Raw genomic sequence first — 13,693 nt, 5'->3', positions numbered from 1 at the left:
TTCTACACCTGTGACATGATGCACCTCCTCCTTCAGCTCTGCAACAACACTTCATGTTTCTACACCTGTGACATGATGCTACACACTCATTGATAAGGTTCCCCAGGTGCATGTCCTCAGAGGTGGGAGGGGCCTATCCCCATTACAGGTGTCGTGCAGCACTGATGTCAGGTGTTGTGCAGCACTGATGTCAGGTGGTGTTCCAGGTGGTGTTCCAGGTGGTGTTCCAGGTGTTGTGCATGCTGGTCATGACTGAGTTTGAAGTGTGTAATGAAGGAGTATGAAAGAGCAACCATCACATCCATGTCACTTCTAACAGCAGATTGTGTTTGATTGGCCAAGAGTGACATTCACTTCCTGCTTCATTGACAGCTTTTACATGGTGTTGTCTGTCCTGGCAGCTGATTGGCTGAGCAACATAGTAGTGTTACCTGCTCAGGTGTCATCAATGAGGTTTCTCTCTATTGAACTTTAGAGAGCAGCTTTTAGTGGAGACAGAAAAGCAGGTTTGACGCTCAGATCATGAGAAGACGGAGCAGGAGTTGGTTGCTATGGCAACACTAGTTTCTATCCATCTTGTCCTCATTAAAGTCAGCGACCAACTGATGTTATTGTGAGCAACATGGTGTGCATACCTCTGATCTGACGCCGCAGGGTGTCTCTCTGAGCCACCAGCAGCTGCTCCTCCTTCTTCAGGATCTCAAACTTGGTGTTGTACACTTCCAGCTGGGTTTCATAGAAGAGCAGCTCCAGCTTGTCCACAGCCGTCTGCTGCTGGTCTCCATGGGACGCAGGAGAACCCTCAGCCGTCTGCTGCTGGTCTCCATGGGACGCAGGAGAACCCTCAGCCACCTGCTGCTGGTCTCCATGGGACGCAGGAGAACCCTCAGCCGTCTGCTGCTGGTCTCCATGGGACGCAGGAGAACCTTCAGCCGCCTGCTGCTGGTCTCCATGGGACGCAGGAGAACCCTCAGCCACCTGCTGCTGGTCTCCATGGGACGCAGGAGAACCCTCAGCCGTCTGCTGCTGGTCTCCATGGGACGCAGGAGAACCCTCAGCCACCTGCTGCTGGTCTCCATGGGACGCAGGAGAACCTTCAGCCGTCTGCTGCTGGTCTCCATGGGACGCAGGAGAACCCTCAGCCACCTGCTGCTGGTCTCCATGGGACGCAGGAGAACCTTCAGCCGCCTGCTGCTGGTCTCCATGGGACGCAGGAGAACCTTCAGCCGCCTGCTGCTGCAGACTTGCACACAAGCTGGCCAGCTGCAGCCAACACATGGACTTAGCATGCTGTCCCCAATCAAGTGTCCACTCTTACATCATCTCAAAGTGTGCTACATCTAGCACGGCTCTGCAACCTGCGCCGCCCTACTGGCTCTCTGGAGCTTTTTCAAAAATGTATGAAAATGGAAAAATATGAGGTCAAAATATATTTTTGTGTACATTTAGTTTGTGTAGGAGAACAAATATGACACAAACCTTCCTAATTGTTACAAAGACCACTGTTTATATTCAACATGCTTCACTAATGACAGTATTTGGTCAGCACTGTTTTGTCCTACTCATTTCAGCGGTCATTGAACTCACCGCAGTTTGTTTACATGTACAACTAATTGTTACAAATATGAAATTGTTTATATTCAACATGCTTCACTGATGACAGTATTTGGTCAGCGCCGTTTTGTCCTACTCATTTCAGCGGTCATTGAACTCACCGTAGTTTGTTTACATGTACAACTTTCTCCGACGCTGCCACAGAAAGACGTGTTTTATGCCACTCCTTTGTCTCATTTTGTCCACCAAACCTTTTATGCTGTGCGTGAATGCACAAAGGTGAACATGTTGATGTTATTGACTTGTGCGGAGTGCCAATCAGGCATATTTAGTCAGTGCTAATACATGCTAACATGCTATTTAGGCTAGCTGTATGTACATGTTGCATCATTACGCCTCGTTTGTAGCTATATTTTTTATGTCCTTTACTTTTATCCTCTTTGTATACAATTTATATTTGCATGTCTCATGACACATTATCTGTATGTCATATTGGCTGCTTTTCTCATAGTTGTTGGTGTGCCATGTTGTTCCAGACCACAGCAAACCTTGCCATGTTGTTCCAGACCACAGCAAACATTACCATGTTGTTCCAGACCACAGCAAACGTTACCCAGCTTGCAAAGATTGTAATAAATCCATTAGAAGAAGAGGTTTCCTTTAACTTGGACACACACATCTATACCTTTAACTTGGACACACACATCTATACCTTTAACTTGCACACAAACATCTATACCTTTAACTTGGACACACACATCTATACCTTTAACTTGGACACACACATCTATACCTTTAACTTGGACACACACTCATCTATACCTTTAACTTGGACACACACACATCTATACCTTTAACTTGGACACACACATCTATACCTTTAACTTGGACACACACAACTATACTTTTAACTTGGACACACACATCTATACCTTTAACTTGGACACACACATCTATATACCTTTAACTTGGACACACACATCCATACCTTTAACTTGGACACACACATCTATACCTTTAACTTGGACACACACATCTATATACCTTTAACTTGGACACACACATCTATACCTTTAACTTGGACACACACACATCTATACCTTTAACTTGGACACACACATCTATACCTTTAACTTGGACACACACACATCTATACCTTTAACTTGGACACACACAACTATACCTTTAACTTGGACACACACATCTATACCTTTAACTTGGACACACACACATCTATACCTTTAACTTGGACACACACATCTATACCTTTAACTCGGACACACACATCTATACCTTTAACTCGGACACACACATCTATACCTTTAACTTGGACACACACATCTATACCTTTAACTTGGACACACACATCTATACCTTTAACTTGGACACACACAACTATACCTTTAACTTGGACACACACATCTATACCTTTAACTTGGACACACACACATCTATACCTTTAACTTGGACACACACATCTATACCTTTAACTCGGACACACACATCTATACCTTTAACTCGGACACACACATCTATACCTTTAACTTGGACACACACATCTATACCTTTAACTTGGACACACACATCTATACCTTTAACTTGGACACACATCTATACCTTTAACTTGGACACACACATCTATATACCTTTAACTTGGACACACACATCTATACCTTTAACTTGGACACACACATCTATACCTTTAACTTGGACACACACATCTATATACCTTTAACTTGGACACACACATCTATACCTTTAACTTGGACACACACATCTATACCTTTAACTTGGACACACACACATCTATACCTTTAACTTGGACACACACATCTATACCTTTAACTTGGACACACACATCTATACCTTTAACTTGGACACACACATCTATATACCTTTGGCCATTCTAAGTCAGTCATTACCAGGAGTTATCTCACCCTCTGAGAAGTTTTACTAATGTTTTACAATGTTGTAAAAATGTGTAGAATAAATATTATATTTCAACATTTCTGTCAACAAAAATTGCCTGTGACACATAGTTATTTTGATAGTAGGCTAATATAGTTAATATAGACACTTACATCATGTGTTGCCTTCATTATAACACTTATATAAGACTTTTAAAGTCACTTTGATAGTAGAGTGTGAGGAGTCTTTTCACAATAAAAGCATGGCCATGAGGACATGTTGCAATGATGTGTTCACCTCCTTCCTGATGGCCTCCTTCTTGCGGCTCAGACACATCTCAGTGGCTCTCATGTGCTGCAGGCCTTCTTTAGCCAGCAACAAGTGCAGATTCTCCAGCCTTGGAGCAGCAGAAGCCCAGGCAGACACTCCAAAGCGACACTTGTCCTCCTCCATCTGCTTCACCATGCCTGGACATGAAGGTGGAACATTCACATCACCATGAAGATGTAACATTCACGTCACCGTGAAGATGTAACATTCACGTCACCGTGAAGATGTAACATTCATGTCACACGTCACCATGAAGATGTAACATTCATGTCACACGTCACCATGAAGATGTAACATTCATGTCACACGTCACCATGAAGATGTAACATTCATGTCACACGTCACCATGAAGATGTAACATTCATGTCACACGTCACCATGAAGATGTAACATTCATGTCACACGTCACCATGAAGATGTAACATTCATGTCACACGTCACCATGAAGATGTAACATTCACGTCACCATGAAGATGTAACATTCACGTCACCATGAAGATGTAACATTCATGTCACACGTCACCATGAAGATGTAACATTCATGTCACACGTCACCATGAAGATGTAACATTCATGTCACACGTCACCATGAAGATGTAACATTCACGTCACACGTCACCATGAAGATGTAACATTCACGTCACCATGAAGATGTAACATTCACGTCACCATGAAGATGTAACATTCATGTCACACGTCACCATGAAGATGTAACATTCACGTCACCATGAAGATGTAACATTCACATCACCATGAAGATGTAACATTCACGTCACCGTGAAGATGTAACATTCACGTCACCATGAAGATGTAACATTCACGTCACCGTGAAGATGTAACATTCACGTCACCGTGAAGATGTAACATTCACATCACCGTGAAGATGTAACATTCACGTCACCGTGAAGATGTAACATTCACGTCACCGTGAAGATGTAACATTCACGTCACCATGAAGATGTAACATTCACATCACCATGAAGATGTAACATTCACATCACCATGAAGATGTAACATTCACGTCACCGTGAAGATGTAACATTCACGTCACCGTGAAGATGTAACATTCACGTCACCGTGAAGATGTAACATTCACGTCACCGTGAAGATGTAACATTCACGTCACCGTGAAGATGTAACATTCACGTCACCGTGAAGATGTAACATTCACGTCACCGTGAAGATGTAACATTCACGTCACCGTGAAGATGTAACATTCACGTCACCGTGAAGATGTAACATTCACGTCACCGTGAAGATGTAACATTCACGTCACCGTGAAGATGTAACATTCACGTCACCGTGAAGATGTAACATTCATGTCACACGTCACCATGAAGATGTAACATTCATGTCACACGTCACCATGAAGATGTAACATTCACGTCACCATGAAGATGTAACATTCACGTCACCGTGAAGATGTAACATTCACATCACCGTGAAGATGGAACATTCACATCACCGTGAAGATGTAACATTCACGTCACCATGAAGATGTAACATTCACATCACCATGAAGATGTAACATTCACATCACCGTGAAGATGTAACATTCACGTCACCGTGAAGATGTAACATTCACGTCACCGTGAAGATGTAACATTCACGTCACCGTGAAGATGTAACATTCACGTCACCGTGAAGATGTAACATTCACGTCACCGTGAAGATGTAACATTCACGTCACCGTGAAGATGTAACATTCACGTCACCGTGAAGATGTAACATTCACGTCACCGTGAAGATGTAACATTCACGTCACCGTGAAGATGTAACATTCACGTCACCGTGAAGATGTAACATTCACGTCACCGTGAAGATGTAACATTCACGTCACCGTGAAGATGTAACATTCACGTCACCGTGAAGATGTAACATTCACGTCACCGTGAAGATGTAACATTCACGTCACGGTGACCTGAATGTTACATCTTCACGTCACCGTGAAGATGTAACATTCACGTCACCGTGAAGATGTAACATTCACGTCACCGTGAAGATGTAACATTCACGTCACCGTGAAGATGTAACATTCACGTCACCGTGAAGATGTAACATTCATGTCACCATGAAGATGCAACATTCACGTCACCATGAAGATGTAACATTCATGTCACCATGAAGATGTAACATTCATGTCACCATGAAGATGTAACATTCATGTCACCATGAAGATGTAACATTCATGTCACCATGAAGATGTAACATTCATGTCACCATGAAGATGTAACATTCACGTCACCATGAAGATGTAACATTCACGTCACCATGAAGATGTAACATTCACGTCACCATGAAGATGTAACATTCACGTCACCATGAAGATGTAACATTCACGTCACCATGAAGATGTAACATTCACGTCACCATGAAGATGTAACATTCACGTCACCATGAAGATGTAACATTCACGTCACCATGAAGATGTAACATTCACGTCACCATGAAGATGTAACATTCACGTCACCATGAAGATGTAACATTCACGTCACCATGAAGATGTAACATTCACGTCACCATGAAGATGTAACATTCACGTCACCATGAAGATGTAACATTCACGTCACCATGAAGATGTAACATTCATGTCACCATGAAGATGTAACATTCACGTCACCATGAAGATGTAACATTCACGTCACCATGAAGATGTAACATTCATGTCACCATGAAGATGTAACATTCATGTCACCATGAAGATGTAACATTCATGTCACCATGAAGATGTAACATTCATGTCACCATGAAGATGTAACATTCACGTCACCATGAAGATGTAACATTCATGTCACCATGAAGATGTAACATTCATGTCACCATGAAGATGTAACATTCATGTCACCATGAAGATGTAACATTCACGTCACCATGAAGATGTAACATTCATGTCACCATGAAGATGTAACATTCATGTCACCATGAAGATGTAACATTCATGTCACCATGAAGATGTAACATTCAACATATGAAGTAAACAGGTCTGACTCACATGTGGACTAGGGACTATGAAGTAAACAGGTCTGACTCACATGTGGACTAGGGACTATGAAGTAAACAGGTCTGACTCACATGTGGACTAGGGACTATGAAGTAAACAGGTCTGACTCACATGTGGACTAGGGACTATGAAGTAAGCAGGTCTGACTCACATGTGGACTAGGGACTATGAAGTAAACAGGTCTGACTCACATGTGGACTAGGGACTATGAAGTAAACAGGTCTGACTCACATGTGGACTAGGGACTATGAAGTAAACAGGTCTGACTCACATGTGGACTAGGGACTATGAAGTAAACAGGTCTGACTCACATGTGGACTAGGGACTATGAAGTAAAGAGGTCTGACTCACATGTGGACTAGGGACTATGAAGTAAACAGGTCTGACTCACATGTGGACTAGGGACTATGAAGTAAACAGGTCTGACTCACATGTGGACTAGGGACTATGAAGTAAGCAGGTCTGACTCACATGTGGACTAGGGACTATGAAGTAAACAGGTCTGACTCACATGTGGACTAGGGACTATGAAGTAAACAGGTCTGACTCACATGTGGACTAGGGACTATGAAGTAAGCAGGTCTGACTCACATGCGGACTAGGGACTATGAAGTAAGCAGGTCTGACTCACATGTGGACTAGGGACTATGAAGTAAACAGGTCTGACTCACATGTGGACTAGGGACTATGAAGTAAACAGGTCTGACTCACATGTGGACCAGGGACTATGAAGTAAACAGGTCTGACTCACATGTGGACTAGGGACTAAGAAGTAAGCAGGTCTGACTCACATGTGGACTAGGGACTATGAAGTAAACAGGTCTGACTCACATGTGGACTAGGGACTATGAAGTAAGCAGGTCTGACTCACATGCGGACTAGGGACTATGAAGTAAACAGGTCTGACTCACATGTGGACTAGGGACTATGAAGTAAACAGGTCTGACTCACATGTGGACCAGGGACTATGAAGTAAACAGGTCTGACTCACATGTGGACCAGGTACTATGAAGTAAACAGGTCTGACTCACATGTGGACTAGGGACTATGAAGTAAGCAGGTCTGACTCACATGTGGACCAGGGACTATGAAGTAAACAGGTCTGACTCACATGTGGACCAGGGACTATGAAGTAAACAGGTCTGACTCACATGTGGACTAGGGACTATGAAGTAAGCAGGTCTGACTCACATGTGGACCAGGGACTATGAAGTAAACAGGTCTGACTCACATGTGGACTAGGGACTATGAAGTAAGCAGGTCTGACTCACATGCGGACTAGGGACTATGAAGTAAACAGGCCTGACTCACATGTGGACTAGGGACTATGAAGTAAACAGGTCTGACTCACATGTGGACTAGGGACTATGAAGTAAACAGGTCTGACTCACATGTGGACCAGGGACTATGAAGTAAACAGGTCTGACTCACATGTGGACTAGGGACTATGAAGTAAACAGGTCTGACTCACATGTGGACTAGGGACTATGAAGTAAACAGGTCTGACTCACATGTGGACCAGGGACTATGAAGTAAACAGGTCTGACTCACATGTGGACCAGGGACTATGAAGTAAACAGGTCTGACTCACATGTGGACCAGGGACTATGAAGTAAACAGGTCTGACTCACATGTGGACTAGGGACTATGAAGTAAACAGGTCTGACTCACATGTGGACTAGGGACTATGAAGTAAGCAGGTCTGACTCACATGTGGACCAGGTACTATGAAGTAAACAGGTCTGACTCACATGTGGACTAGGGACTATGAAGTAAGCAGGTCTGACTCACCTTGCAAAGACTTGGAGGTCTGTGCAAAGTAAGTGACGGTAAGATCCTGAATAGAAGACTCGGCATCCTTGGCCTTGGTCTTCCACTCCTGCGCCTCCTTCTCCAGGGCTTCAATCCTCTTAGGACCCAGGTCTTCCAAGTCCAGACTCTTCTGCAGGGACCAGCAGAAAGAACTCTTTAGACTGGGATTACTCATCCAGACCTTCAGCTCAGAGTCTCCAAGTTCTCAGTCAGTAGACCCTTGGAGATCCTTGGTCAGCATGAGGACCTACACTCAATATTTCATAATATTGTGTACAAGTACTGTACTTCACGTACAATATACACACAAGTGTTTGATAATATTGTGTACAAGTACTGTACTTCATGTACAATATACACACACAAGTGTTTGATAATATTGTGTACAAGTACTGTACTTCATGTACAATACACACACAAGTGTTTGATAATATTGTGTACAAGTACTGTACTTCTTCACGTACACAATATTATAATGTGTACAATCAAACAACATGACAGAGATGCACATGAAGACCACAGACAAAAGTATGTTGACAAACAGGAGCTGATAGTACAAGTCAAGAAGGTGAGGCAGCAGCTGATAGTACAAGTCAAGAAGGTGAGGCAGCAGCTGATAGTACAAGTCAAGAAGGTGAGGCAGCAGCTGATAGTACAAGTCAAGAAGGTGAGGCAGCAGCTGATAGTACAAGTCAAGAAGGTGAGGCAGCAGCTGATAGTACAAGTCAAGAAGGTGAGGCAGCAGCTGATAGTACAAGTCAAGAAGGTGAGGCAGCAGCTGATAGTACAAGTCAAGAAGGTGAGGCAGCAGCTGATAGTACAAGTCAAGAAGGTGAGGCAGCAGCTGATAGTACAAGTCAAGAAGGTGAGGCAGCAGCTGATAGTACAAGTCAAGAAGGTGAGGCAGCAGCTGATAGTACAAGTCAAGAAGGTGAGGCAGCAGCTGATAGTACAAGTCAAGAAGGTGAGGCAGCAGCTGATAGTACAAGTCAAGAAGGTGAGGCAGCAGCTGATAGTACAAGTCAAGAAGGTGAGGCAGCAGCTGATAGTACAAGTCAAGAAGGTGAGGCAGCAGCTGATAGTACAAGTCAAGAAGGTGAGGCAGCAGCTGATAGTACAAGTCAAGAAGGTGAGGCAGCAGCTGATAGTACAAGTCAAGAAGGTGAGGCAGCAGCTGATAGTACAAGTCAAGAAGGTGAGGCAGCAGCTCACACATTCTCCTACTTGCTGTGACATCCAGCACTCTGATTGGCTGCTGTCATTCCCACCTGTGTGATGGACTTCATACACTTCCCTCTCAATCACACTTTTTATTCATCACAATTCTAAATTGATTCATAATTTCTAAAAATCGATTTTAAAAAAATAAATATATTTATTAAATGTTTATTTATTTATTTCTAAGAATTAATTTTTTTTAAAAAGTTTTCAGGCTGTCTTCATGCAAGCAGGAGATGTAACAAATGATCTGTTTAGAATTAAGTCACAAAAGAATTACGTCCGCCACAAATAAAAAAATAAAAAATAAAATTTTATTTTTATTTTTTTATTTATTTTTTGTCCTCTCTCCAGCTTCTCAGGCAAATCATATAGTAGATGTAGATGTAGATGTAGATGTAGATGTAGATGCCCATACCGGCTGTTCACATTTACTTGACAAAAGAGAAGTGTAGGATACTTCTCTTGTTGCCTTATTTGTAGTTGACTTGATTAAATGTATTTCTATTAGAAACACCACATGTGTATACAACAAAGGGTGCAAAGTGTGCAGGCAGTAGGAAACACATGGTTAAGTGTAGGGAGTAAAACTGATGGCAGTCTAAAGTTCAACATTTTTGGATCTCTTTGTTCAGTGGATCAGATGTTTGATGAAGCTCTGTGTCTATCTACCACCACTACTGTTTTCTGTTTATTTGTTACTGACTGTGGCAGGACACCTGTTTCACTTTATGTTGCTGGTAAATAATATGGTTGTAGTAGTAGGCTAAAGTTAAATTATTTAGTATGCACTAATTAAAGGGGCAGAGCTTTAAGAGACATTTTAGCTTTTATATTTTATAAGATATATTTTTGTAAGAACCACAATTAATAAATATATTTCAGTGAATAACTTATTGTTGAAATCTGTATATAAATATGTACATAAAGTGTTGTAATTATATTGTAAAATGGATGGATGGATGGATGGACATTTAAAACAAAACTGTTATTATTAATTAGTACGTGTACATTTTTTGAGCCTTTTTAGAGAAAATCAAATCCTTGTAGTAAATTATGCAAATTACTCGATGTCATGGTGACCACGCCCATAGCCACGCCCCCACCGCCACAGGTATCTTGGCAGTTTATGGGAAACACTGGATCATGTCCCATGGAAGGTGATGTCAGTATTTACCAGAATGTAGTTTTAAGGGTGATGTCAGTATTTACCAGAATGTAGTTTTAAGGGTGATGTCAGTATTTACCAGAATGTAGTTTTAAGGGTGATGTTAGAATTTACCAGGATGTAGTTTTAAGGGCGATAGTATTTACCAGGATGTAGTTTTAGGGGCGATGTTAGTATTTACCAGGATGTCCATCTTGTAGAGGCAGGCCAGCTCCCTCATGTCCCTAAAAGGCTGGAGCAGGTACTGGAAGAAGGTGGTGGCCACTGTGACCAAGTCCTGGTAGACCTGGTCTTCTTGCTGGTAGATGACCAGCAGCACCATCATGTTGTCGGCACTGCTGTGACTCTGCAGCAGCTGCAGCAACAACAACAACAACAACAACAATCACAAGGTCTCATATTCACTTGTTGGCATGACAACTATCAGCAGGTGACATCATCAACACTTATCTCATTTATTACACATGTTGGCAAAGGAAACCTCACATTATTGAAGGTTTAAGCAAACATACAAAAAATATATATATATGTGTATATATATACACACATATACTGTATATATGTGTCCAATATATATATGTGTATATATGTGTGTGTGTGTGTACATATATATATATGTGTGTATGTATATATATATATATATGTGTGTGTATATATATATATATACATACATGTGTGTGTGTAGTGCACTATAGATGTGTTTACATCTTTAGTGGGATCACTGTTGACTTATACTAATTTTCTGTAATTTAAATAAAGTTTGAATGGAGTCCTATGCTAACATTGATGATGCTAACACCGACAATGCTAACACCAATGGTTCTACTGCCGATGACGTCAACGCCGATGACGTTAACGTTGATGACGCTAATGACGCCAAGGACGACGCTGACTCAGGTGTCAGTTACCTGCCGCAGGTGACCTTTGACCCTGGACATGTGGTCATGCAAAGTCTTGCTCTTGAACTCGTGCATGTTGTCAAAGTAGTCCTCCACGTCACGTGCGTCCTGGCAGAAGAGCGTGTCGAGCACAATCTCAGTGCCGCACACGTCAATGGCGGCGGCGAAGTACTTCTCCAACTTCCGGCAACAAACGTCCACTTCCTGTTCATCCAGTGTGCTGGCAGAGGCCAGGACGTCCCAAATGTTGGCGGCTTTTAAGTGCGACAAGTCGGGGAAGCACGAGGCCAACACGTCGCCCACACCAGTCAGCTGATGGTGGATCAACTTCAAGTCGCTGACGGACAAAAGTGCGGCCCAACTTGTTGTTGTTGTTGTTGTAACATCTTTGTCTTTGTCTTCTTTGCCTTTTTGGCGTCTTTGTAAAGTTCTGTTGTGACACGTGACCGCGAACTTGCTCTCGATGACGTTCCACTGGACGATAAAACCTAACTTGAAGGCCTCGGCGTCCTCGAATATGTTGCTTTTCACCGCCACCCAACCTTCTAAACTGTCTGGACGCTCACAGTCCGCGTCGTTCATGGCGGGAAACACCTGAGATGCTGCCGTCTTCACCACGGCCGCCATTGCTCTGACGCAGGCTGCGTTCAGGGCCAACGCATAATGTCGGATATTCTGCAACCAGCGCAACAAACCGTAACACACGGAGGTAAAAACTATTCAAAAGTGTTCAGTTTTCTCTAGTAGTAATTATTTGACTACTAGTAATAGTACTTATGTGACTACTAGTAATAGTACTAGTCGGATATTCCGCTCCTGTCTTCATCACGGCCGCCATTGCTCTGACGCAGGCTACGTTCAGGGCCAACGCATAATGTCGGATAATCTGCAACCAGCGCAACAAACCGTAATAAACGGAGGTAAAAACTATTCAAAAGTGTTCAGTTTTCTCTAGCAGTAATTATTTGACTACTAGTAATAGTACTTATGTGACTACTAGTAATAGTACTAGTCGGATATTCCGCTCCTGTCTTCACCACGGCCGCCATTGCTCTGACGCAGGCTGCGTTCAGGGGCCAGGGCGAAGGCATAATGTCGGATATTCTGCAACCGGCGCTTGAATCGTTGTTAATGAATGCTCAGGCTGCTAATACAAATATTTCCTTAGGTTGTTTCCGGCATCTGATTGCTATATCAGCTGTTCATATGCATAAGATGCACATTTACAACAACAATCAGCACATGAAGCCCTTGTGGGTGTTACGAGGGGCAGTGAAGGCACCATCCTCTCGATAGTTGCCATCAACTTTGCTGTTTGAGTCATAAATGTCGGAAGTGAAGCATTTACAGCCTGAAACAATATTTACATCTCCCATTTTGCTCTTTGTGTCATAAATGTCGGAAATATGTCCGAAGTGAAGCATTTACAGCCTGAAACAATATTTACATCTCCTATTTCAGCATCAAGTTGGTGTTTATTTGTGTCGCCGGCATGTTGTCACGTGACCAGTTTCTATTTCTGTCCTCTGCTGCTCACATTCACTCAACTTGCTGCTCTGCAAACTTCATCGGGTAAACACAACTCTCTCTTCTTCTTACCTTTATAATCATCAACTTGCTGCTCTGCAAACTTCATCGGGTAAACACAACTCTCTCTTCTTCTTCTTACCTTTATAATCATCAACTTGCTGCTCTGCAAACTTCATCGGGTAAACACAACTCTCTCTTCTTCTTACCTTTATAATCATCAACTTGCTGCTCTGCAAACTTCATCAGGTAAACACAACTCTCTCTTCTTACCTT

General features: G+C 42.6%; 1 protein-coding gene across 3 annotated transcripts in view; it reads right to left on the bottom strand.

Moving 5' to 3' along the window:
* The window catches only part of LOC133640760 (WASP homolog-associated protein with actin, membranes and microtubules), a 41,103-nt gene extending 28,172 nt beyond the window's left edge, over window positions 1-12,931 (bottom strand). For 2 of the 3 annotated variants that reach the window (XM_062034347.1, XM_062034353.1), the window contains exons 1-5: window positions 11,900-12,931; window positions 11,173-11,346; window positions 8,585-8,735; window positions 3,760-3,929; window positions 636-1,263 (exon numbers count right to left, since the gene is read on the bottom strand). In XM_062034347.1, the coding sequence (XP_061890331.1) occupies window positions 636-1,263; window positions 3,760-3,929; window positions 8,585-8,735; window positions 11,173-11,346; window positions 11,900-12,517 (1,741 nt within the window). In that variant the 5' untranslated portion in view covers window positions 12,518-12,931. The remainder of the gene's footprint in view (window positions 1-635; window positions 1,264-3,759; window positions 3,930-8,584; window positions 8,736-11,172; window positions 11,347-11,899) is intronic. The other variant, XM_062034358.1, reaches the window with a different exon arrangement.
* Between the last annotated feature and the right edge of the window lie 762 nt (window positions 12,932-13,693).

Source organism: Entelurus aequoreus, linkage group LG02 (genome assembly GCF_033978785.1).
Source record: "Entelurus aequoreus isolate RoL-2023_Sb linkage group LG02, RoL_Eaeq_v1.1, whole genome shotgun sequence".
NCBI classification, from domain to species: domain Eukaryota; kingdom Metazoa; phylum Chordata; class Actinopteri; order Syngnathiformes; family Syngnathidae; genus Entelurus; species Entelurus aequoreus.
Note: the sequence above shows the minus strand (reverse complement) of the source record. Positions and strands in the feature narration are given on the sequence as shown.